The sequence below is a fragment of the Dendropsophus ebraccatus genome, chromosome 4 (genome assembly GCF_027789765.1).
Source record: "Dendropsophus ebraccatus isolate aDenEbr1 chromosome 4, aDenEbr1.pat, whole genome shotgun sequence".
NCBI classification, from domain to species: Eukaryota; Metazoa; Chordata; class Amphibia; order Anura; family Hylidae; genus Dendropsophus; species Dendropsophus ebraccatus.
The window spans coordinates 56,310,482-56,338,044 of NC_091457.1; the positions used below are offsets into that span (position 1 = coordinate 56,310,482).

General features: G+C 43.0%; 1 protein-coding gene across 1 annotated transcript; it reads right to left on the reverse strand.

Moving 5' to 3' along the window:
* Window positions 1-195: 195 nt before the first annotated feature.
* On the reverse strand, window positions 196-26,922 carry F2 (coagulation factor II, thrombin). Its single transcript, XM_069965886.1, has 14 exons — window positions 26,789-26,922; window positions 19,731-19,891; window positions 18,561-18,585; window positions 17,865-17,918; window positions 14,510-14,615; window positions 13,281-13,417; window positions 12,274-12,579; window positions 11,982-12,086; window positions 5,201-5,327; window positions 3,546-3,713; window positions 1,395-1,568; window positions 938-1,116; window positions 625-695; window positions 196-458 (listed from the first exon to the last, which is right to left on the reverse strand). The coding sequence occupies exons 1-14, from the start codon at window positions 26,883-26,885 to the stop codon at window positions 315-317; spliced, it is 1,854 nt and encodes a 617-aa protein (XP_069821987.1). The 5' UTR covers window positions 26,886-26,922; the 3' UTR covers window positions 196-314.
* Window positions 26,923-27,563: the final 641 nt, after the last annotated feature.

Below are 27,563 nucleotides of genomic sequence, written 5' to 3' on the forward strand. Positions count from 1 at the left end.
CCTAATAGCAGTGCAGTGTTCTGGGAAGAAGAAATTCACCATCTGTGCTGTATGACAGGGGGGCTTGGGTAAGCTATAGCGACTACGCCTGTATTTCTTTGCATTTTTTATTGAACATCCTCTTTAAAGTGCTTGGAGGGTGAGCACAGTATATACATTTGTGTATGCTCTTAGGGTAATACAAAGCCGAAGAAGTGTTTTAAAATATTTTATTGATAAGCACAAATACATAATTTGGTTGTGTTGGGCTGGAAAGCTTTGAAAAGCCAAGTGGTTAAGCTGCTGGCAAATTAAACTTGCTATGAGGAATGGTATTAACGAGGATACTGCTCTATAATCTTCATAATCCATTTTCGCAAGCGATGTACATGTGCGTAGAAGCCATACTTTGCGTCACGGTCACATCCTTCACCCCAAGACACTATACCCATCTGGTACCAACGATTGCTGACAGGATCCTGGAAAGAAAATAGACATAGAACCAGAATATTTATTGTTTTGTATTCAATAACCATTAGAAAAAGAAAAAATTTATACATTTATTCAATCCATTTGGTGCTAATCTCAGCTGATGGCAAGAAACGCCATTGGTAAACCTGTACCTACAAATTGTCTTCACCATACCTTCATGACAAAGGGGCCTCCACTGTCACCTTCACATGCATCTCCTCTCTTGCTGTCTTCTGGACTGTAACCTGCAATAAATGGGTACGGTGTCAAGATAAGGCATAGCAAAGGTAGACCTTGAAACCTCCTTGAGATGGTGCTTGTTTTTTAAGGTACTAAAGCAAAATGAAGAGCCATTTAAACTCCCAATAGAAGACTGAACTACCATAGCTGGTACACAAGCAAATATTTTACAGACTGGTTACCATTGACACATTACAATTAGGTTATCTTGTATAAGGAGGGGACTTATAGGTGAAAAGCTAGCTACCTGCACAAAACATGTTATCTGTTACTTTAATCTTAGTGGATTGCTTGCATTTCTCCTGTTCAACCACCGGAAGATTTATCTGCTGCAGGGCTGAGGGTAACTGTGGTCCTCCTGTACTCCAGGTTTCCTGAAGATTGCCCCAACCTGAAACACGACCTTTGAATCCTGCCTGCAGAAACCTGTAAGACAAAGGCCATGTTGCGCATGTCATATTTTAGAACATCAAGTGAATCTGTAGCCATCGCAACACCTCTCTCTTCTTCAGCGACTTAAGGTAGTCCATCCCAGGGGCATGGCTAGAAGGAAGAAAGGTGGAGAAGAAGAGAGAGACACTGCAGGCCTAAGGCACGGATGCTCTAGGCCCCACTTCTTCGACTCAGTGCTGCTGGGGGTCGCTACAAATTCACTTAAATACAAAGATGGAGAGGTTTGTATAGTATAATATGGAGGTCCTTACTTTTGTACAATCTCCTTGGTGGGAAGACACACTGGATGGATGTAGTTTGTGAAGGACACAGGCTTCTTTAGCTGCATAAGTGCAATATCTCGGTCAAGATTTTCCTTCCAGTTGTATTTAGGATGGACAATGATCCGTTCAAGCTGCAGAATTCTCTCTGTTGTCCTCTCATATCTGAAAGGAGAAGAGGAAAGAATGAAGGGTGAAATATAGCATTCCCTCAAAAAACTGTGGTGTCTAGAGATTTTTATGTGATGTGTTATGTGATTTCAATAAACAACTTCTTGTCCAACATGGTACCAACGTGCATGGTAGACACAGGCCCCAAAAACGTTTATATAAAACTACCCCAAAATCTGAAATGAAATTCCAAAGTAATGTCTTCATAGACTACTAAATAATGCTGGATGGATTACGTTTTCAACTGGGTGTGTACTTGCTGTGGATGTGAGCTAGTTCTATGCTTGGGAGAGATTTAGTGAAACTAGCAGTGGCGTAACTACCAGGGTTGCAGCGATCGCCGCTGAGACCCGGCCCGCCGCAAGCCGAAGCCGACCCCCCATCAATCACTCTTATGACCGCAAGCATTGTTTTGCTTGCAGACACAAGAGGCTGATGTGCAGCTGCTGGGGGTGTCCCGCCTTTTCCCCAGCAACGCGCGCATCAGAGAGCTCCCCGTGTGCCTGTGGCCCTGACTTCCGGCACAGGGAGCGCACATTAGAGACGCTCCCTGTGCCGGAAGTCCCAGCCCCGGCGCACAAGGAGCTCTTTGATGCGCGCGCTGCCGAGGAAAGGGAAGGACACCCCCGGCAGCCGCACATCAGCCAGGGAGCGGGTTGTTAGGTAAGTTATAAGGGGGGGAGAGGCACCATCTATGGGGGGGGCATTTATAAGGGGGGAGAGGGGGCTATCTATAAGGGGCGCCATTTATAAGGGGAGGAGCAACATAGGGGGAGAGGGGGCTATCTATAATGGAGAGCAACATAGGGGAAGAGGAAGCCATCTATAGGGGGGGGCAACATAGGGGGAGAGGGGGCCATCTATAAGGGGCAACATAAGGGAAGAGTGGGCCATCTATAAGGGGGCAACCTAGGGAGAGAGGGGGCCATCTATTAAGAGGGGCAACATAGGGGGAGAGGGGCCATCTACAGGGGGACAACATAGGGGGAGAGGGGGCCATCTATAAGGGGGACAACACAGGGGGCCATCTATAAGAGGGGATACACAGAGGGGGCATTTATATGGAGGCTACACAGAGGGGGGCATATAGAGTCAGCCTACCCACTAAATGAGGGCACAAAGGGGCCAATACAGATGTGCAGTTTGTAGAGAGATGAGGATGGTGCCAGAGTGAGGAGCCTAATATGTTTCTCTGACAGATTCTGTGGATTCGTGGCTCGGATAAGTTCTTTTAATGGCCCAGGGCAGAAGAAGATGAAAAAGGGAAAAACTCTAATCAGAGAAGACGTCCCCTGTGAGTCACCTGATATAACTGCACTGTAATGTATATGGTGTACAGAACCTGTGTAGGGCTGGGGCTACCTCTATATGACTGGATGAGGTGATAGTGTTCTGTGTAGCAGCGGTGGGGTTAGTCAGTATGTGGTGGTATTAGTCAGTAGCAACGGTGGTGTATGTGATGGTATTAGTCAGTAGCAACGGTGGTGTTAGTATGTGGTGGTATTAGTCAGTAGCAACGTTGGTGTTAGTCAGTATGTGGCGGTGTTAGTATGTGGTGGTATTAGTCAGTATGAGGTGTTATTCAGTAGCAGCGGTGGTGTTAGTATGTGGTGGTATTAGTCAGTAGCAGTGGTGGTGTTAGTCAGTATGTGCTGGAATCATTTGTTACTTATCTGGTTCTGTGTTTTATTGGTCTCAGTATACTGGATTTGGTCAGTATGGTGGTGATGGTAGTGGTTGTGGTGTGGCGGTAATATTTTCTTCCTATATACTGGTAATATTGGTCTCAGTATACAGGATTTGGTCATTAACAGTATGGTGATAATATTTTTTCTTCCTATATGCTGGTGTTATTGGTAATATCTGTAAAGGAGGGGCCCCCCCCCAAGTTGACCTCTCGCACCAGGGCCCAGGAGACATTAGCTACGCCCCTGGAAACTAGTACAATGGAAGAATGGAGAAGTATCTTACTTGGCACGATAATGTTTTCCTATCCGCACCAGGAGATCTTCAGTGGTAAAATTTTTATCCCATGGAGGATAGAAGATGCAATGAGCAGCAGTCAGCACCCAGCGGTCGCTTAGTAGACTGGCCCCACACAAGAGCTCCTGAGGGCTCCTTTTAAACAGCATCACCTGCCTTGGAAACAGAAAAACACAGGTTTATCTAATTTGAGGTCATCTATTTTAGAAAACTATGCTTAATATTATTCAAGACAGAAAAACTAGGAGCAAGATAAATGAATAGTAGAGCCTCACCTTGGATTATACGTGGCTATGTAGTCCACTACGGAACATATCTCTAGCTGCTTTAACATACTTTTGTATTTATGCTGCACACTTAAAAATAATCTGTAGCTACATGGAAGCTGTAAACAAGCAGGCCTCCTGACATTGGTGGCTTTTGTACTGATACCCTGGACAATCTGACTGTTTAAAGTGAGTACCTGAAATGTATTAATGGGTTCCCCAAGTTTAAAAAAAAAAATGTTTTTTTTCCTTCCTAGAAACAGCAACACTTAACCATAGGCAATGAAAGTTCCTTGTCTGGCAATGGCATACCTTCCATAGAGGAAGACCATGCCATTGTTATAGAGCCCACAGAGAATTTATGCTGTCTGGCAGCCATAGTTATTTGCAGGGAGTTCTCTGCATAGAGAATTTTACAGTTTCCTGTGACTTTAAAGAGTCACTGTCGTGTGTTTTTTCTTTTTTTTTCTTTCTTTTTTTTTTTTTGGCAGAAATGAATAGTACAGGCGATTTTAAGAAACTTAGTAATCGGGTTTATTAGGCAAATGTGCCATTATCTGCATTCACAAAGACTTTCCCCAGGTCTCCCCCCCCTCCTCTCTCTCATTCACTGTCTATTATCAGGAAATCACGTCTTGTTACATCAGTCGAGCCCTTTGTTACCTATAGAAAAGGGAAGGAGGGAGATTAGTCGCCAGTAGAGAGCAGAGAACAAAGGATTATACAGTGGGAGCTGTGTGAAAGCCGGTATTCAGAGGTCAGAGAGGTCAGTGCTGACTTCAGAGGAATTCCGGTGATGTAGCTGTAAATAAACTCTTTGTTGTCCTGTTTTGGTGCTATATCTCCCTCAACCCCTCCCCTGTCCATAGACAACCATGAAGACAGGGGAGAGAGCTTAGAACTGCTTTTTCATGATAAAAATTCATTTTTAGCTAATAAACCCAATTACAACGTTTCTTAAAATCGCCTGTACTATTGATTTCTGCCAAGTACCAGCTGTGTAGAAGGACTGCAGCACAGCTCCATTAAAATGAATAGGGCAGTCTACAGTTCCCTGCATAGACAAGCGGACAAGCGCGGGGGGAGGGAGGGGATACTCTTTTAAGGTTTTGATTAGTAAATCAGACTAGTAGTTCAGATCTATAGTCCACTATGTACTCGAAGTACTTGATAAGGTAGGAAGAATAACAGATAGTTACCTACTTGGTGACAGTTTCCACAGTAATCAAATTATATGAAAAAATTATACCTTTTACATAATTTTTACTGTAAAACACATGAAAATAGGACATACTTTGTCTTCAAAGATTACCTGAGGTCATATAATACAACAACTTTGTCTATAGGAAATAGTATAAATGAGTTGGTTTGGATTACCATGGGGAACTGCCTGGTTCAGCTTCCTCTCCCTTAACAATCCGACCTTGCATGTAGGATTCCAGCAGCTCTGCCTCACTCTTATCAGTTTTTTTTGTCTGTTCAAACAGTGGCCTTAATCCACAGACTGCAAAGTATAACACAACCAGTTAAGACACCAGTGACATCAATACATACCTCAGAAATAGCAAGGTCACCATTCATTCAGCTCCCTCACTGAAGATGTGGCTTGTACATTTACAGTGTCCCCTCCAGGTCATTACACCTTCCATGTTTTCATATTAAGGTGCAATGATCTGCTTCTCTACTGCATTAGGATATAATAGGGCATATACAGTGTATTTATAGATACATAGATGTTGTGGGGAGTACCAAAACCACTCTATGCTTGCACCTAGGTTTGGAGAAAGTAGGCCAGGAACATCTTTAAAGGGGTATTCCATCCAAGAGCTAAAAAAAAACCTGAAATGCTCCCAATCCTAGCTGGTCTTACCAAGCCCCTCTGAGAATTTTGAGCCGTCTCCCGTCTTTCTAGCAGCTGCCATTCCTGAATTACAAGTTTTTCTAAAAGCTGGTCTATATCCAAGATGGCGCCAGACGGGAAACTATATTTCGAACCATGCAGTGCTTCTCCCTGATTGGTCCGTTTGCATACATGCCCCCTTAGCTTTCTTTCCTGCCCACTGCTGTCATTACTATTGTAGAGTAAAAACAGGACTGTTTTTTTTCACTGATGTAAGAGTGGGTGAGCACATGATTCACTGATGTAAAAGTGGATGAGCACATGATGTAGCTGAGCTGATCCTGCATGATGAAGCAGAGCTGATGCGCAGGAGCGGTATTCTGTTTACCAGGTGTTGGGGGTGGGGCACTGAGGGGCTGGGGGGGTTGCAGGAGGGAGCCAGAGAGGGTACTGTTTATGGAGGAATCCAAACCGGATCAGGTTAGGATTCAGTAATTGAAATATCCACTTAAACCGCAGTTTAAGGCTATGCTCCCAAACAATATTTTTACTCTTTTGAACCATTCACATTATATTTTGTACTTGGGAAGTGTTAATGTAAAAATAGATTTATTTATTTTTTTAACACATGTACATCTGTAATACTGGTGTCTTTTTGCCTTTTGTCCTGAGTGTGACTTCCACTCTGAGCCGCCTAAAGCTACACTTCCTATTGAGAGTTGTTTTTGTCCCATATGAAACCCCTGTTCTTCAGATAGGTATGTGTTAAATACCTATGGATAAAATACCTGGTGGTATTGGCCATATGTTAGTCTCAAGGTTCCCTTACGTCCCATTGGCATCACAACATATGGGGTAAATTCGCCCCTGCGAGCCCCTGGGACGAAGGAATATTTAATGAAAAAATAACAATTAAATTTTAATCCCCTCCTCCATGAGGTATAAATAGGCTCCACCTCCCCCTAGACCTCAGTCTTTTTTTTACTTCGTTGCTGTTAGCCCTAGGGGACTTTGTCCCTCCTCCGTTTTTATGCTTTGTTTACCTGTTGCATTCAGGTTTTCTCTCCAGGTAATGATTGCTGGGATGCCGCTGGAGCCGGTGTCCAGGTAGTATCCTGATATTTGCTTCTGCAGGTCTTAGCTTTTAAGTTTTTCTTACCTAGTGCGTCTTGGAACGCACTCTGCGTGTCACCCGAGCCGCTGGCTTTTCTTCCAGTCGCGTTCGACTGTGGAACGCATCAGCGCTGCGTGCGTCTCAGCACTGCGGCGTCAGCGTGATGTTAATTCCGGGGGCCGGCAGCGGCGCGCTCTCTCTCTGCACGCCGGATTAGCTGTGTGTTCAAGGCAGAAGGTAAGCTGTTGCTACCTCTAGGTCTGGCTGTCTTCCTCTGGAAGGATTTTCTGTGGCTCATTTGGATCTAATAGAAAACATCTGAGTGCAAAGTGCTGTGATCTCTCTTCTATATGCTTAAAAGTAAGTGTTGCTGCCACCTAGTGTCTCTTTCCGGTATCACTCTAGCCAGGCTAGTGGCTTATATGTATTGTAATACATTGATTATTTGCAGATGTCTGAAATGGAGACCAGTCCTGCTGCTGGCAAAAGACCTTCTAAGGAAGCACTTCATGTGCCGAGTGTGAGACGCCTCTACCTGACGGCTATGGATACCGTAGGAGGATCATTTTTTCCAGATAAGATTCATCCTTTCTTTCATAAAAATATTTATGAATGCCTATGTGTTTCAGTACGCTGTCCTTCATGCAGACCTAAACCTATGAGGAGCCTGATGTTCAGGATGTAGTTGTATGCGTCAAGGACTATGTGCAAAAGACTTTAGCGGCTAATGAGAATCGCCGCCCGTGTCCTAAGATAAAGACCAAACGGAGTATTTCTCTCTCTACTCCCAGCCTTGAGTATATTACTTTATGGTTGTAGGATTATGGTCATTTTCAGTTTTAGTGTGATTGATGAAGTTAACTCATCATCTTCTTCTAAACCTCTTCTACTTCTGAAGATGAGAAAGAATTATTCAAGGGATATTTCACAGCTGATAGAATTCACAAGCTCTGCTAAGCTGTGCAGGCTGAAATACACCCTGAGGAAATAGAAGAGGATAGGATTGGTCGTCCTCAAAAAAGCCTAGGGCTTTTTCTGTGGGTAAGACTTCATTGTCTATGTTACAGGTGGAATGGAAGGAACCGGAAAAGGCTCCGGGTTTGAGCAAGAGGTTTAAGACCTTATATGTTCTCAAGGAAGAACAATGTAAGGACTGGATTGAGCCTCCAAAGGTGGACCCGGCCATAGCCAAACTGTCGAAAAGTACTGTGCTGCCTGCGGAGGACGGATCCAATCTTAAGGATCTGATGGATAGAAGGGTGGAGGTAGCCCTCAAGAGATCACATACGGCAGCGGCAGCCCAAGGGGCAGTCTCCATTTCTTCTTTTGAGGTTTCTAGAAGCCTAAGAAGATGGCTGACCAAGGTCCAGGAAAATCTGGAAGGTAGAGCTAGCAGGGACAAGATCCTTCGCTCCTTAAAAAAGGTCATTATGGCCATTGACTTCCTCTGCGATGCTGCATCTCAGGGAACCAGGTTAGCGTAAAAAAACTAGTACGCTCTCGACCGCTGCCAAAGGGTGCTATGGTTAAAACCCTGGGTTGGAGATGCTAACTCCAAAATTCAGCTCTGTAATATTGAGTTCCAGCCAGGTAGGCTGTTTGGCTCTGAGCTAGATAAATTAATGGAGGAATTGTCTGACAAGAGGGGAAGTCCCTACCATTGTCCTATAAAAGCCGTAATTCCTTTCGCAGAGCAAAATCTCCTCAGCGAGGCAAAGGGAGATACCAGTACAGAGGTTGAGGAAGAAACTATTCCAGAAGAGGTTCTGGGAAGCAGCTGAATTAGGACGCCAACAAGAAACCAGACTTCTGATGCCAGAAGCAGTCCAGTGGGGAAACGTCTGAGTTTATTTCTCCCTGCCTGGGAAGAATTAAGGAAAGATCGCTGGATGTTAAATATTATTCAAAATGGTTGTGTCCTTCATTTATCATCTCTTCCTACTCCAAGATTTCTTCTGTCAAGAAATCTTAAAGAGAACCAATCATGGCCGAAATGAAAAAAATTTTTTTTTGCTAATAAGCTGTAAATTAATATTTTATTAATATTTGTAATTGGAATTATTTTATTTTACTCCCGTGATTTTACAATATACACATTCTCTTTTCCTGTCTCGCGCCGGCTCTTTTTAAAAGAGCCGGCGCGAGACAGGAAGCTCCCGGCATGCCGAGCGGCAGGAAGGGCTCCCATGAGCCTTTGCCGCCGCTCTGTAAATACACAGTGATCCCGCGCTATACAGCGCAAGATCACTGTGTATGTCTATTCTAACTGGGCCTATTAGTATGTCCCTGAAGATACAGACTGCCTGTGCAGTCTGCATCTTATGCGTTTACCTAATCCTGTATAGCGGAGCAGTAAGGGCGGGGGCGGCCATCTTGATGACGTCACTGGTGCGTTCCAGTGCTGGAACGCAAGGGACGTAATCAAGATGGCGTCCGGCTTAGCACACCGCTACAGAGGACTGGGTAAAGTATAACATACAGACTGCACAGGCAGTCTGTATCTTCAGAAATAAACTACATGAAGATACAGACTGCCTTTGCAGTCCTCTGTAGCGGTGCAGTAAAGCCGGGCGCCATCTTGATTACAACCCTTGCGTTCCAACGCTGGAACGCATCACTGTGACGTCATCAAGATGGCCGCCCCCGCCCTTACTGCTCCGCTTTACAGGATTAGGTAAAAGCATAAGATACAGACTGCACAGGCAATCTGTATCTTCAGGAATAGACTTAGGGACAGATAATCTTTTATTATAGGGACAGTTAATTTTAGGTGATTGGTTCTCTTTAAGCCAGAAAGACACTTAGTCCTCGAGACAGAAATTCTTCACCTCCTTTCCATTGAGGCTCTAGAGGATGTTCCTCTATCCGAGATCGGTCAGGGAGTTTACTCCCCAGTGTTTCTAGTGCTGAAGCCATCCGGAAAGTGGAGGCTTATTATAGATTTGCGATATCTCAACAGGTGCATCGTAAAGAAGATGTTCCACATGGAGAACATAAGATCGGTAAAATCTATCCTCCAGGAGGGAGATTTTATGGTCACCATAGATCTACAGGATGCATATCTTCATGTACCGATTCTGAAGGCTCACAAAAGATTTTTAAGAATCGCCATCCAAATCCAGGGGAAGGTAAGACACTTACAATTCAAAGTCCTTCCATCCGGAATACCTCTGCACCCTTTGTTTTCACAAAGGTAGTGTCACCATGATGGTTCGCTTCCGTCTACAGTGGATAAAGTTATCCCTTACCTGGACGATTGGTTGATTATGACTCTGAGAGTTCAGTTGAACTATGTCCAGGACATACTTCAACAATTAGGTCGGCTTATCAACATAGAGAAATCAGACTTAATTCCTAATTCCTCCTCATCAGGTATCCATAAGAACATTAATGCGCTTTCTAGGGCTCCTTGCCTCAGCTGCGGATGCGGTGCCATGGGCGTTATGGCACATGAGATTTCTTCAGAGAGAAGCACTAACAGTATGGAACCGAGGCCTGAAGGACTTGGATGCCATGCATGTTCTATCGACTCAAACAAGACATTCTCTAATGTGGTGGAGACAAGTCAAACATGGAGTTTTAATTTCAGTACCACACTGGATAACCATCACGACAGATGCTTCAGGAACAGGTTGGGGAGCTCATCTGACAGTCATCACGACTGCAGGATCTTGGAGTCAATAGGAATCCGCTCTGCCCTCCAACGTGGGGGAGCTCAGAGCGATTTACCTAGCTCTTCTTCATTTTTCTCCTCTTATTTTACAGAGAGCAGTCAGAATCCGGATGAATGACATGGCCTGCGTGGCGTACCTAAACAGGGAGGTACCAGATCCCCTTCTCTCCTCAGGGAAGTAGAGAAGATATTCTGTTGGGCAGAAACCAGAATAACCAGACTCTCTGCCATTCATATCAGGGGTGTCGACAATACATTGGCGGATCGACTGAGTCGAGGCCTGACATTACCGGGGGAATGGTCTCTCTCAAGGAGAGTGTTCATTCAATTAACCCAGAGGTGGGGGCTTCCTCAGAGAGACCTCATGGCATCAGCAAGCAATGCCAAACTGAGGAATTTCTGCTCCCTTTACAGGGCAGACAATCCCACGGTAGTGGACTCAATGACAATACCATGGACATACCAGCTGGCGTATATCTTTCCTCCCATAGCCATGATTCCCAGAGTTTGATGAAGATCAGTCGTCAGTGATAATAACTTCCTTCTGGCCGAAGGGGTCATGGTTCACCCTGCCCATGAATATGAGCAGAGGGGAATTTTGGAGGTTACCTCTGCATCCGGATCTAATATTCCAGGGTCAGCACCTGTGCAGGAATCTTTCCAGCCTCAGCTTGACAGCTTGGAGACTGAGAGGACCGTATTAGACTCTAGTTTTTCTGAGAAGGTATAGTATACTCTTTCTCACGCTCGTAGTAGCACTACAAATAAATCTTATGCACGTATTTGGAAGATTTTTCAAGATTGGTGTGCAAGCAGGAGTATTGATGGACTTAAACCTTCTACTCCACAGTCATTGGAGTTTTTACAGGAAGGCTTCTATAAAGGATTAAAACCTAGTTCCATCAAGGTGCAGATAGCAGCCCTCTCTGCACACCTAAACTCACCTTTTTTCAGATCTTGGAGGTAAAGAATTTTGTTAAGGCTAGACTAGGCCTAACCTGGTAAAGCAGGTAGACCCATGGGACTTATCCTTTGTGTTGAGACGCCTGTGTCTTCCTCCCTTTAAGCCTTGGGAGGAAGTAGACTTCAAGTTAACATTGAAAGCCATTACCTCTGCTAAGAGAGTTGGAGAACTTCAAGCCCTTGGCTCTGCACCTCCATACGTGATTTTTTTTCCCAAGACAAGGTTATCCTTAGGTTCCTTCCAGGATTCCTGACTGTGGTGGCTTCATTTGCCAACATCAACCAGCCTATAGTATTGCCTGTATTTTCTCCTACTGGATCATCTGAAGAAGACTTGGATCTTTCTTTATTGGACGTATCCAGAGCTATCAAGATCTATCTACATAGAGTAGGTGATTTTCATAAAGACGAGAATTTTTTTATCCCTTTCGCAGGAAAGAACAAGGGCTCGCAAGGGCGAATTTACCCCATATGTTGTGATGCCAATGGGTCTCAGGGAAAACAAATTAACATAATAATTTTAGCTTCTTCCATTTTTGTGTTTTACTACAAATATCAGTTTCCTCACCTGCTTCTCCTTGGCCAAAGGATTTCTCATCGAAGAATGTTTCATGTTTTGTTGAATCTGTTCGACCTGCTTGGCTAGTAATGGGTTCTTCATCTAGAGGGCTATCTGTCAGAGACAGGGATCACAAAGACACAAACAGAAGATACAAATAAGTTAGAAGAAAAATTTACAAATTATAATATATAAGGTGTGTGTTAAAGCGAATGTACAACTTTGATTAGTGATTTTTTTTAAATATATTATGTGGTTAGAATGCTTGTAATTGGTAGGTACATATATGAAGGTTACTTACCACAATAATTTAAATTGCAGTACTCAAATGTTTTGTTGCTGTGAGATACATAGCACCACACACCCTCATCATCATTGTCTGGGTTCCTGCAGTAATTCTCTTTCAGAACTACATCTTTCCTAAAATCTTTGCGGCTGTACTCCTCCACAGATGGTGAGTTCCAGGGTAGACATAGAAGTCCTGTCACTGTTACAGCCAGGGTACCATCATAATCTTTGCCACGGTCTTGTACACAGGGTGACTCCTCTTTCTGTGCAGTTTTAGCCACTTCTTGCACAATTGGCTCTATTGTATACCCAGTTTTGCCTATGAGGACAATAAACCAGGTTGTAAAGACTGGAAGGTGTAGTGTATAATGCAAGCTATTGGTATAATGAAACACTAGTCAATGGACATCAACAGTATATTATTATATTATTATCTCATAACATTTCTATTGGAGATTACCACTATATGGCACTATACAGGCTTCTCAGTGACTAATTGTTTTGAGTAATTTAGTTGAAGCCTGCATAAAAGGGGGGGGGGGGGCTGTGGATATAGTGTATCTGGACTTTGTAAAAGCATTTTACATTGTCCCTCATAGACACCTGTTGGGTAAGTTAAGGTCTATGGTTTAAGGAAATTGGTAACTGGATTGAAAATTGGCTTAAGGACCATACACAAAGAGTGTTAGTTAATAATTCCTACTCTGAATGGTCCCCAGTATAAGTGGTGTACCCCAAGGATCAGTTCTGGCCCCCTTCTGTTTAACTTATTTTCAGTGATATTGAGGATTAAATTGACAGCAATGTTTCCATCTTTACAGGTGACACCAAGTTTTGTAGTACAGTACAGTCTGTGGAAGATTTGCAGATGTTACAAGTGGACTTAGACTTGCTGAGTGTTTGGGCGTCCACTTGGAAAATGAGGTTCAATATGGATAAATGTAAAGTTATGCACCTGGGTACTAACCTACAGGCATCATATGTCCTATGGGGAGTACATGGAAACATGGACCCACTTACCACATAAAGGTATTGAACATTCCTCTCTAGGTTTCTCAGGATCCTTGGTATAGCACCATGGTCCCAATGGGTTGTCATCAGGGTTTCGACAATAATTCTCAGTTAGGTTGCGGTCTGGATGGGTGGTTGGGTTAATTCTGATAAACAGAGAGATTACAGCTTTATATCTTAGTGATCTTGAAGTAACTGAATATTTCTTATTTCACCTTTTCCATTAAACTGGAAAGTCACTGTTGACCATAAATTCCTGACCTATTATTCATGATGTGTGACACAGAAATGGCAGGTAATATGAGTCCGATCTGCACTCAGTCCGGGATCCGCTGCACGTAGATAACAGTACTGGAAAGCAGGAAGACTCAGCACTCAGAAACCTGTGTTAAGAAGCTGAATTCCGAGTACAGAAATGGCATGGGCAGGGATGGACTAGGCCGCCAGAGTGCCAGACAATCCTCTTGTGGGCCATTACTGTACCACAGTAATTTACTCCTAATTTAACACTCCAAAGCTCTAGAAAAGATCCTCATTTGGCACTGACCTTAAAAACAAATATCCTATTAAACCCTGTGTGTTCAATGATTACTTACAAAGGCTTAAAAGGATGGGCCCTCACAATCATTTACTCTGGTGGGCCCAAAAACAGTTTGACACTGAGTACGGGATGGGAGCTGCAAAAGCAGGACATCACTCTGTAGCGTGTAGGTGGGTCACTTATTTTATCCCACATAACATTAATAAAGTTCATTAAGGCCTAGGATAGGAACACATCCCGGGCACATAAAATATATTTTGGGTAATTTTTGTTGTGCCTAAACACAAGCAAACAAATTCTTGATAAACAATGAAATTTCCAGTACAAGCAAGTGTCCCATAAAGCAAGAGGTGACTTCTCTCTCAGTAGACTGGACGCTAAGTGTCACTTTAGATTTTAGTAGGCCATTTGTTCAAAAGCTAAAAAGCTTACTTTTGTAACGTTTTTCTTAAAAATGTATCTTTTGCATCTGAAATAAGTTTGCAAGTTTTGATTTAAAGAAATGGGAGTGAAACAAGTGATAGCAGCATCAGACTATACCCAAGAATCGTGCATAGGAGCTGTATGAACAAAACAGTAGAATTTAATTATTCATTTAATTATTCATCTTTCATCATTCATTTTTTTAATCAATCAATGCTAAATATTTACCTTTATAAATAACACAATGTATGAGTCCTGCAAACCCAACACTTACTTTGTCTTATGCGGAAAGTTACTGGCCCAGTACTGACAGTCTCTCCCAGACCTGGTGACGCTAATGGTTCCTACATAATTCTGACCAAGTCCTTCTGCACAGTTACCTGTCAGTCAGTAATAGACAAAGATTAGGTGCAGTCTTCTATCATTGATGTACTAGTATCCTTGTTATTTCTTCTATCATTAATATTACCACTACTTGTAATGTTATTTAGTTATAACCATATGTTTCCTTGTAATTTATTACTGCATCTATTATACTCATTGAGAAAAAAATAACACACCAGCAATGTTTGATTACTGCAAAACTCACTTGCAGTTATGTCAGACAGATAAGTAAATAATTACAGGTATGGTCTGACTAGAAAATGAGTGTTAAAGTGTTTTCCCAGCTGCCATATAAAAAAAGGATCTCAGGGGCTACTTTTGGGTAGTGTACATATCAGTGACAGACTTTGAGAGGTGACACAGTATTGGAGTGAGAGAAGCAGGATGGTAATTTTCAAGAGCTGCCATCATTATCTAGGCCGTTCTGACCAAGCTATTAGGAGGTGTTGGAAGCAATGGTTATGTGAGGGCATGCACACAAGGCCAACAAATTCCCGATGGCCCAGACAGACCACCAGTAGGGAAAATCATTTGACTTGCCAACAACTCCAACAGCCTCCTTGTTCATTATCCAGACAAAGCGGGTACCTTCAATACACACAGGGGAAACTAACAGCTCAGTGATATGTGCAGGACAACCCATTGGACCACATGTGTTGGCCTCCAACAGGCATTTTTTCTGAAGGGTAATGCTCACCCACACACAGCAAGGGTTTCCCAGGAATGACTTCGCTAGATTGCAACACTTCCTTGGCCGGTCTGGTCACCAGATTTATTACCAATTGAGAATTTATGGCTTCAGCAACCTATTAGTGTGCAGGATCTACAGGCCCAGCTGCACCTTCTATGGGTATATGTGCTGCAGGATGCTATATAGAACATGTATGCCTCCATGCCCAATCGTATCTCATCTTGTATCCAGACTAGAAGTGCTCAACAGGGTATGAGAGCCTCTTTTCAATTAACAGTATTCCTTCCCTGTAATCACTTAAATATATCATCGCCACATTCTCATAAGTAAGTTAAATTCAGTCCTATTAATTCTTTATTGGCGTTCTGTATTTTTTGTCAATGAGTGTAGCACTATTACTAGTAATAATATACAACTAATATTACTATGGTATGTCATCTACAGTAGGAATAGAAGATAAAGTCATGTGAACCATTTCCAAAACAGATGATCGTGATGGTATTCAAAACAGAAGCAAACTTAAAAAGTGAATCAATTATTTATGTTAAACATATTTTTAAATAATTTAACTTTTTTTTTTCTTTCAAATTTTCAAGTTTTCATTTTGGTCACTAGGCTTAAAGTAAAGCTGGGACGGCCTATTCTGTCTGTAATGATAAGTAGGGGGCTGCTGGAAAGTGATCTGTACAGCATTAAAGCAAAATGTGACTCTAGTAGTGAAATGAATTTTGCACAGGTCATAGAAGTTACTGAGCATGCCTACAAATGTGCCCCATACAAAGAATAGAGTCTACTATAGAGATGTTACTTGTCTTTGTCCGTGAGTATAGATGAGCGACTTACAATATGCTTGGGTTCATGCAAAATCAATCACTCAGCATTAGAGTCCTGGGTGAACCAGAAACTGTAAATTTGCTCATCTCTATCCATGAGGCCTGCCGTAAAGCATGTCACAAAATTCTGTTAAAAACATCTTAGACAAGATAGCAGCCCCTATAATAATATACTAAAAATAAAATTACAAATCTCACAATAGAAACAGATTATTAAAAAGGAACATCAAGTTCCAGTTTCTGTCTCAAATCTGTAAAAACAAATCTAGCTGATACATTCTCTTTAAAAGGGGTTGATCGGGAGTATATGTTTTATATTTAAAGGGAACCTGTCACCCCCCCGTGCCGGGGTGAAGGCCGCCCAACCTCCCACTAGAGGCCCGGATACTTACCCCATCTCGCCAATTCCCGCTCCTGGAGCTGGTCCCAGGGAGGAGATATCCTTGTCGGAAGCCCGGTGCGCGCTGCAGAGATGAGTACGACGCCCATAGAGAATGGCGGCTCCATTCATTCTCTATGGGCATCGGACTCATCTATGCAGCGCGCGCTGGGCTTCCGAAAAGGATATCTCCTTCCTGGGACCAGCTCCAGGAGCGGGAATTGGCGAGATGGAGTAAGTATCCGGTCTTCTAGTGGGGGGTCAAGCGACCTTCACCATGGCACGGGGGGTGACAGGTTCCCTTTAAAATTGTTTAGGTAGAGATGAAAAATTCAAAAACTTGTACTCACTTGCAAACCCCATTCCTTGGCCGTTCCCTCAAAGGTTTCCTGCTCTCCACTTGAAACAAAGAACATGCCTGTTTAGCCTATCACTGGCTGAAGTGGGTGTCCACTACAGCCAGTGATTGGCTGAGCAGGAATTCCCTATAAGAGAACAGCACTAGCAGAACGGCTACAGTGGGGGTTCAACGGCACAGGAGTAAAATCCCTTTTATATTTCCTCTTATTATAACCACTGATATTAATATCTAATTATTGTTTCTTACTATTATTTATATAATATTATTGTTCAGGGGGCCCAGTGTATTGCAGGAGTGGGCCACTGGCCCCCTAATGCAGTGGCTATGGCTGCTACAGTGGTAGTTATGCCCCTGGCTTCTGCTCTTAGTACTAAAACAACCTTAGGCTTTAGTTAGATCCAGTTTCATAATGTGCGATTTTACCCTTAGTCTATGTTCACAAAATGTTCTTTTCATGAACAGAATGACCATTGTTCTCCATTTAAACAATGGCCATTCTTTTCATAATGAAATTATCTGCACTGAAGTCAATGCTAACAGCAGCCACAAAAATAATGAACATGTCAACTATTAATGGCCGATGTTTCGCAAACAATGGCTGTTGTTTTTAGTTCACCCACAGTCCTTTTTTTTTTTGCCCTTTGCATTAAAGGGTCCATTTACACAGAAAGATTATTTGACATCTGATAAACATAGATCAGGTCATAAAGGAAAGACTGAGATTTCTTCTTTTCTTAAATCCATTCCTGGCTTTGGCTTCAAATCTTTGGCAGATAATCTTTCTGTGTAAATGGACCCAAAGTCAATGGAATTCAATTATAGGACACACCCAAAGAGTCCAGCAGTTAATATTGAGCTAAATTCATGCTCCTACAGCTGAAACTGCAATGTCAGTCGTAGCAACATGCAAAACCACAGACTCTGTGTGACCATAGCCTTATAGTAAATCAAGTGAAGAAGAACAAAAATACATCTTTTCACCTGACATGCAGAGGTCCAGGGATTCTCTTGGTGGCTTCTTTTCAGGATGACAAGCTGCGAATGAGTATGAAGCAGTCTTTTACTTGAGCCCAATAAGCATCTTTTTTATATTTGTGTATACAGAGACATTTGTATAGACAAAGGCATCAACTCAGCTACATGTTAAATAGTCAAAAATTTACAAATGACAATATGAAAAAATATATTTAGGGGCGAGGTCTGTTATTAAATACTTGCCATCGGGTGAAGGAACTGACATTCCTTGAGACAAAAAATCTGAGACTGTCCTTAATGGCCCAATAACATCTTGCAATGGGGGGAAAGGGGGGGTGGACACATGGGATCTAATGTCTCCACCAAGCACATATTTTAAAGTTTGGGTGAGGAGCTCCAGTGATCAGAGTTGAGGAGAAGAACATCTTATCCAGTATACGTCTTATTGGTTGTACTATTAGGCGTAAACTGTGGCTGTAGTGTTATGGCAGATGTGGCTACATATTTGTGGGGACTTTGATGTGTGGAAACTGATATAACAATGAACAATTACAGGACATGCTGTGCCCATCACAGAGACACAGGTACACTCTCCTGCATTGCTTCATAACAGGCCCTGATGACTTCTGAACTATGGGGAAATCAGCAAACACTCCACACACCAGTGCACTGAGATAAATGGCGTTTCCCATCAATACTCACATTGGTAGCGGCGCCAGAATGCATCCTGTAATATAGAAGACACGTGGCTGTGAGGACTCAATCTATACCTCAGCACAAGCACAAATAGGCCACAAGAACAGTTCCCTTGTTAAGACACATACAGTTAATTCAGTATAGAAAACTAATAAATACATTTTTAGGAGACAGGGGACAGAGTGCAGCAATTGATTGGGATTGAGAGATTAGATTGAGGGGGGGTACTAGATGGGGGGGGGGGCGGTGTTCTATGTTGTGTCCCAGGCTAAAAGTATAGATGGAGAAGAAGCCCAGAGCATTGGGGGATACCAACAGTGAGGGGACAAGGGAGAGGGGGTGGTGTGGGAGTGGGAGACATTAAAAGTGCTGTTAGAGCTAGTGACACCGAGGAATGAAAGACTTTGTAGGAGGGAATGGTCAACTGTGTCAAAGGCAGAAGACAGGTCAAGGAGAAGTAGCACTGAATCAGTATTGGTGTGGGGCTATGGCAGTTAGCAAGTCATTGGCCACCTTGGTGAGGGCAGTTTCTATGGAACTATGATAACACTCTGCTGCCAGATCATAGTGTTGTCATAGGGAAAATATAGAGGAGCTTTAAACAGAATGTACTGTAAATTCATGGCTAAACATACTATAGGATTTGTGCCAGCAGTGATGCCATGCCCATACCCTTTGTTTTTGCATACTAATCCTGTACTGTACTGAATTTAATGCTGAATTACAGCAAAGGAAATCTCTAAGCCAGGGATGGGGAACCTTCAGCCCTACAACTGTTGCAAAACTACAGTTCCCATTATGCCTGGACAGTCCATACATGATGGGAATTGTAGTTTTGCAGCAGCTGGAGGGCCAAAGGTTCCCCATACCTACTCTAAGCAGTGAAAAAGATGTTTGTTTGCTCTATGCTGCACTGCAGCCCTTGGAAGTTTTTGGTGATCTGAGCTCACAGGCTTTATAGATCTACCCATAACACATCACTTTCTTGAGATTGGAACAAATGTTATACAATAGCACTCAACCAAAAGATTTTTAGGTGGGACCAAGTTCTGCCAAAATAAATTTACAGATGGAGGATGGGCTCTCACAATCATTGACTCCAACTAAACATTATTATGTCTATAAAATATGCCTAGATATTAACATTACATGAGCATTATAATTTGATCATCTCACCGTGGCAGTGTTTGACTCTTTAATCTCCCTTGCTTCCTCGTAGTCACATAATTCCTCCATACATTCTCTTTCCATATTTCCCTGTTTCACCTCCTCAAATAACGAATTAGCTCTCCGAGAACGTTTCAGGACCGACATTGCCTCTTGGTTGCTGATAAACACTGAAGAGAGATGGTATGAAAGATGGAATGCGAGATGGTATATTGCCTTTTTTTTTAGCTGGGTTTAAATTGCTGTTTTATGTTGTTGCCCTGATGTACACACTGTCCTGCTTGAATACATTTAGTCTATTCTAATAACCTAATAGATTACCCTATGAGGTCTCCTACTGTAATGAAGAGTCAAAAGGAGTTGTTTGTGGTACACCTCACCACTCCTTCCTCTTCCCTTTTCTTCATGAATAATCAATGCCGCCCGACCTCCTGCTCGCTCAGCTGTCAGCCAGTGTCTCTGATTGCAGTTCAGTCCTCTGTAGTCAGTTTATTTCTGAAACAAACACTCGGATTTAGTTGAATCTCTGAACCTAAATGTGTTAGAACTGTGGTCTAACTCACCTGTCTAGAGACCTGCCAGCAGATCATTCTTTGGTTCAAATCCCTGTTGAAATTGAGTGGATGGACGCCATGTAATGGCAAATAATTGCCGTTATTTTAAAACAATGACCGTTGTTTTGAAATAATGGCCTTTTTTGCTATTAAATGGCAGCCATCCACTAAATTTCAACAGTGTGTGAACATAGCCTTTGTGTGTTTTAAATCCACTCCTGGTTTTGGTTGCAAAATACTAAGAAAAAATACTAAGTGTGAACACAGCCTTAAAAATGATACAATAATAAGAAAAAAAAACATAAAGACCTATATTTAATTTTTATCTGGGTATTTGAACCAAAGAATGAACTGCTGGCAGGTCTGTAGACAGGTAAGTTACCCCTAGACCACAGCTCCAACACATTTGGGTTCTGAGATTCAACTATACGTGAGTGTTTCTTTCAAACATAAACTGCCTACAGAGAATTGATCTTCAATCGCAGACACTGACTGACAGCTGAGCGAGGAGGCTGAGCAGCATTAATTATTCATGAAGAAGAGGAAGGCGTGGCGAGGTGTTCCAGAGTGTTGCACAAACAACTCCTCTTTGACTCTTCATTACAGTAGGATTGTGCATAATCCACTGCACAGACAAATTACCAAAAGGCACCATGCTCACTAGGGGACTGTTAGCACCCTAGGTAGGGCCCGGGAGCTGACAGATTCCCTTTAAGCATGGTTGAACCTGTCGCTCCATACTGCTGAACCTTTTGGTAAAAGTATCTTTTGTCATTGCAGCAATTTCTTGCAAGATATTCATTTTAAGTTCCTGGATAGTTTGTGATTAATTACAGTAAACTTTATCCTTCTGGAGACCCCACAAGAAAAGTTCTAGTTAAATCAAGTGACCAAGTCCCTTAGAAATGATTTGATCCCTTAAAAAAAAGGTTGATCTCAGGTATGGTCATATTGGAGGTATGGCAGGTTGCCCCATCTTGTTGAGAGTAACCAGTGCCAATTTCCACATAGTCCAACTAATAATGAGGACAATCGTGCATTGCCGTGATATTGCTCACAAGACATTTCTTTTCAGGATAAAGGGAACGTGCACACTACGGAATCCCAACGGAACACTTGTTGCGGATTCTGCAGCTCACACCCACTCGCAGACTCAGGCGGCCGTGAACATCTCCGCTGCTCCCATAGGCTTCATTCTATGGTTTGCCAGATTCCGCCATCCGCCCGAAGAGTGAGCGGGATCATTCTTTGAGTGGATAGCGGAATCTGGCAAACCATAGAATGGAGTCTATGGGAGCAGCGGAGATGCGTGCGGCCGCCTGAGTCCACAAGCGGGTGCAAGCTGTGGAATCCGCAACAGGTGTTCCGTCGGGATTACGTAGTATGCACATTCCCATGGGTGCATAAGGATTTTAGGCTGCCCACATCTGTATATTATGAGTTTATGAAGCTGGATAACTGAAACCATGCCTTGTCTGTAAACCACTTGACCCAAGGAGATTGTTTTTATGTGGACTTTTCAATTCTTGTACTGCAGTTACTCAGTATACATGAAAAAGGGCCCTGCAGCTCTTTGGCACATGCTAATAGATGTCCACATGTGCTAAGTCAATTTGCATGAAAACCTTATTGGATAAGCCAACAATTTGTCTTTAATGTTCCACACGATTTCTAGTGAGAGCTTCATCCTGCCTCCACTAAGCATAACCAACATTATTCTTATTACTTCTAGTTTCTGTACCACTTTCTGAATTTCTTCACGAACCCAGTTTGACACTCTCGCACAGTATAGTGAGACATATGCAGAACAGGCTCCTGTCAACTACATGACTGAAGCAGAAAGCGGCTGTTAGGGTGGCATGGTGTGACAAGCGAGATAGCCAGGCTTGATTCTTATTTTTGCCATTCCCTCCCCCTTGAGGCAGTCAGCTTCTAGAGTGATCAATGAACATGCTATATGGCGTTCCTGATCGTCATAACAAATTACGTTCTGATCAACATGTTCTGATCTTTAATAAAATGTTTCATTAGCCTTTGAATCAAAGCTTAATTTTCTCGGGCTCCAGTAAGTGGAAAACCATGTGTATAATAAAAGGACATAAAAAAAAACTTATTTTCTGTCATCCAATAATTCAGAACTTCTATTGGTTGGATTGTACAGTGGAGTCCTTTATACTGACAATTATTTTCCTAATTTCTTTAGGGTATGTTCACACGCCATCAAAATGACAGGCATTTTTATTGGAGGGCCATCATTTAATGGAAAATAATGTCCATTATTTTGCAAGAATGATTGTTACTATATAAAAAATGGCTGTTATTGTAAAACAACGCCCGTCATTTGGCGGTAAATGGTGGCCATTCAATAAAAATGGCCGTCATTTTGATGTTATGTGAACATAACCTTGGAATGACATAATGAAAAATCATCTTGAAATCTTGCACATTGTCCACTAATTCAAATAAGCTGTCATAAGCCCTTTTGGATCTCAGCAGTCACCTAATACTAATCACAGGCAGGATAACAATAAAAAGGTAACGTATAAAGAACACAGGATCCCATCACTCACAATCGGTGATGGTCACAGCTCTCCCCCTCCACCTTCTTGCACAATGACCTCAGCACAGGTCAAAGAGCATGCTTATAACACACTCCCACTGTCCAAGACCACAAGTTGCTATCCATGTGGCTACTGTAAAGCATATTATTAGGTATTAGATATTAGGTATTAGAAATAAAAAGAAAAGAAAATAGATTAGAAAAAAAGAATATGGTTGAGCTTCTCTAGACCTCAGGCTGACACTTCATTTTACATTTTTTGCCTACTGGATTTGAGATATATGCAGTTATATTCAGTTGTCAGTAGAAAGTTCCAACAAACAAAAACAGGAAAAATAAAAGAAGTTAAAAAAAAAGAGAGATATTATATTTTGATTTTAAGATAAACTATATAGGGGTTAGTAGTAAAATCATCTTTTCGTTAGCCCTGATGAGGCTTCACACTATGTTACAAGATAATCAGCACACAAATGGTAGCCCTGTAAAGGTGCCTCTACCTTTATTAACTTCTGTGCTCCCCATACACATGAACGAGAATGAGCTGGGTTCTTAAAGGGATTGTCCTGTTTAGAATATTAATTTCATATATCGTGTTAATGAATTCTAGATTAATACATGGTGGGCCTCTAATAATTATCCTTATCTTTTGCTAAGAAAGGAGAACTCTTACAAAGAGCCTCTCAGAGCCCTTTTACATGGCCTGATATGCAGCAGCGTAGGGCCACAAATGAGCGCCAGTCATCGAGATCCGCTTGTAATGCCTTTACACTGCACAACTGATCAAGTGGCTTGGCCACATGGGGGATACATCATTCAAATAAATTGTTATCAGCTGCACATTTCCTGTTTAGGCAAAGAGATGCGCAGATGATTGCTCGCTTGTCAGCTGATTGCTGGCCCAATTTATTTGTAGCACCAAGGAAGTGTCAGGGAGGTGGTCCTCCTGGCATGCCCCTGCCCTATTCAGCTTGTGTGATAGGTTTCTCCTGGCTTTCTGGGGACTTGTCTATTAAAGTGACACTGTCACCCCCAATAATCATTTTTCAATCTTTACAGGTGTGTGCAACCGGCCTATATCTCTCTGCATACCTGTAACTATTTTTCAGTTTCATGAGGTGGCTTACCCTGAAATTGTAATTTGGCCGAGTATCTTCTAGCGCCACTGGGCGGGGCTTGGTCCCTGAAGCGCCACATAGCCCCGCCCATTACAGTGCCGTTGACCCCGCCCCCTTGGGCTCCGTTTTGAGGCCTCCTTGACGTGCGCGTCCACATCTCCCGCCGTCTTCCGCGTGCGGGAGCGTCATGTGGCACGCAGGGGCAGAAGGTGACCGCCGGGTCACCCACAGCCGGGCTGTGCGTGCGATCGCACAGCCCGCCGATTACACCGGCCGCACCGGCCCTTGTTGTGTGGGACACTCCGGAGGCCTCGCTGCGGCTGTGAAACCCTCCTCACAGCCAGCAGCGAGGCGCAGACATAGTGCGCAGGCGCACTGCGGCGTCCGCCGCGCACTGCGCATGCGCCGAAAAGGACCGCCGCAGTGCGCCTGCGCACTATGTCTGCGCCTCGCTGCTGGCTGTGAGGAGGGTTTCACAGCCGCAGCGAGGCCTCCGGAGAGTCCCACACAACAAGGGACGGTGCGGCCGGTGTAATCGGCGGGCTGTGCGATCGCACGCACAGCCCGGCTGTGGGTGACCCGGCGGTCACCTTCTGCGCCTGCGCGCCACATGACGCTCCCGAACGCGGGAGATGTGGACGCGCACGTCACGGAGGCCTCAAAACGGAGCCCAAGGGGGCGGGGTCAACAGCGCTGTAATGGGCGGGGCTATGTGGCGCTTCAGGGACCAAGCCCCGCCCAGTGGCGCTAGAAGATACTCGGCCAAATTACAATTTCAGGGTAAGCCACCTCATGAAACTGAAAAATAGTTACAGGTATGCAGAGAGATATAGGCGGGTTACACACACCTGTAAAGATTGAAAAATGATTATTGGGGGTGACAGTGTCACTTTAAGTCAAGCCAGGCAGAGAGAAGCTGTTTATTTGCACATACTATTTAATTACACTATACTGTATTCCTTCTATTTGCACATGCATTTGCACTTTAGTGTTTGTTGGTGCAGCATATTATACATATTTATTTATATTAGTGATTATTTGCTGTCTAGGGGTAGTCATACATATATTGCAGGACAGGGTGTGAGATGGTGCTGTAGGTAACAGCTCTAGTTTAGGGATGGTCCGAACAGAGTTCGAACGAACCCGAACTCTCGGCAATGATTCCCGCTGTCTGCCCTCTCCGTGGAGCGGGTGGATACAGCGGGAGGACCCCCTGGAAAACTGGGATACAGCTATAGCCATAGGCTGTATCCCAGCTTTCCAGGCGGTCCTCCCACTGTATCCACCCGCTCACGGAGCGGGCAAACAGCGGGAATCATTGCCGAGCGTTCGGGTTCATACGAACCCGAACCTCGGCAGTTTCGGACCATGCCTACTCTAGTTGCTTGTTTTTTAATTGTTTTAGAGGTTTGAAATATATATTTAGAATATGTTTTAGAAAGTTAGCGTATTCTTTCCAGTCTGCCACATTGCTCTCTGCTTCCACCTCTGTCCATGACAGGAACTGTCCAAAGCAGGAAAGGTTTTCTATAGGGATTTGCTGGTGTTCTGGACAATTCCTGTCACAGATAGCAGAGAGCACTGTGTAACAATAGAAAGAATGCACCACATCCTGCAGGACATACAGCAGCTGATAAGTACTAGAAGACTTGAGATTTTTAAATAGAAGTCATTTACAAACCTGTAAAACTTTCTGACACAAGTTGATTTGAAATAAAAAATGGTTTTCCAGGAGTACCTTAATGATATATATATATATATATATATATATATATATATATATATATATATATATATATATATTGCAGTTTTCTCTTAGTATATAGTACAAATCAGATGCAAGCCTCAGAATCCAGCCTTTGTGTCCATCATATGCTATACTATTGATACAAACAGCACTCTAAGGTCTTACTCTCACAATCCGTGTTTCCTGGATGGCACGGACAAGTGGAATCCCCCTAGCACAGCAGCATCTCCAATATGATGTTGTGAGTGGGGAAACTGTATGAATCTGTGTGGCGCTTTAATGAAGCAGCTTCACAGATGTGTCATTACAGCGCCATGCATATTCATACAGTTTCCCCACTCCCAGCATCATATTGAAGATGCTGCCATGCTGGGGGGGGGGGGGGGGGGGATTCCACTACAGGCCTTCCAAGTCCATGGAACACGGAACACAGGGATAAAGCCTAATTAATTCACTAAATTGTCAATAGCTAAACAGGGTTGATGATCATGTCTTCATAACGCTTGCACCCTGTGACTATTATCACTATTAGCTGTGAATCTTAGTTGTGAACTTTAGACAGATAGATAGATAGATAGATAGATAGATAGATAGATAGATAGATAGATAGATAGGAGATGATAGATAGAGCTTGTACTGTTTTCTCTGGTTGAAGGCATGGCTAGCTACAATTATCTATCCATCCATCCATCCATCCAAGCTGAGTGGCTTGTTTTGGAGAGATAGATAGATAGATATTACTTATAAACAAGATTTATTAAATAGATGTACATAAGATCTCTTCTAGCACTGAGGTTTGTAATACAATATACCAGGACCCTTATGGTTTGTAAGGATCTACTAAATATGACCCCTCCCTGTACTGTTATAGAAAGGAAAAGGAATTTCAGATGAAGTTTTCCAGTAATTTAACATATCAGATCATATTGTCTCATAAAGTACAAGACAATTTGACTGACCATAACATAGACCCTCATATCCTACTGAGAATACAAATAAATTCCTTCTTTACACACTATTCCCATAGTGAGACCACCCACTTCCTCTGATCAGGACTGACCTCTCCTCTTATAACAAAGCAGTATACTTACCATCGTCTCCCAGAGCTAGGGGCAGCAGGGAAGCCAAAATTAATCCGCATATTATATTGGTTCGGTGTGGCATTCTGGGGAAGAAAAGCCTTTGCATGGCAGCCCTGCAGCTGTAAGTCAACTGAATAGAAATTTGGAACATTACCCAGTGTCAGAAAGATAGAGACCCTCCTCTGGCCTTCCGCCCTCCCCCCGTCATTTAGCCCCTGGGGTCAGGAGCAGTTACACATTGACCAGCAAACACTGAAGCCTCTTCATTAACATAGTATTACCTGGTTTATTTACATGCACAAGTACCAGTGAGACAATACCACCATACATAGTCAACTGACATGTATAATGATGCCTATCTACCTATCTGACTATACAATATGCATGTACAATTTACTTTAATGGGAATAATCAATTTAAGTATCAATAGCCTATATACATATAATGGTGGGAATCATATGCCCTTCCTTTTCGCAAAAAAATGGTCTGCAGATATATCCCTTATTATGGGTTTACTGGTTAGCTGATGATAGTGTTCTGTAGTTGCATTGTTTTTTTTGCACTGTACTGCCGGTAAAGCTTTTGTGGCTGGCTGTGGGAATTATGGTGGTCTGGGCTGTCAGCTGAGAGGTACTGAATTAACCTTCAATATCCTTCTCTAACACGATGTGACCAGTAGCTTCTGGGGGGTAAGATATAAAAGAGGAAGGTTTGGTCTAAGTAGGGAGAATGGTTATCCATGTGTGGGGCCTATTGAAGCTGCTGTTGGCATGTGCAGTAGTGA

What these genes read in the sequence shown, in the direction of transcription:
- F2 (XM_069965886.1), bottom strand. Translation starts at nt 26,885, where the DNA reads ATGCAAAGGCTTTTCTTCCCCAGAATGCCACACCGAACCAATATAATA. An exon ending in ATTCTGGCGCCGCTACCAAT is followed by an intron (nt 17,919 to 18,560) that starts GTGAGTATTGAT and finishes ACTCATTCGCAG; the next exon opens with CTTGTCATCCTGAAAAGAAG. An exon ending in GAGGCCCCTTTGTCATGAAG is followed by an intron (nt 459 to 624) that starts GTATGGTGAAGA and finishes TTTTCTTTCCAG; the next exon opens with GATCCTGTCAGCAATCGTTG.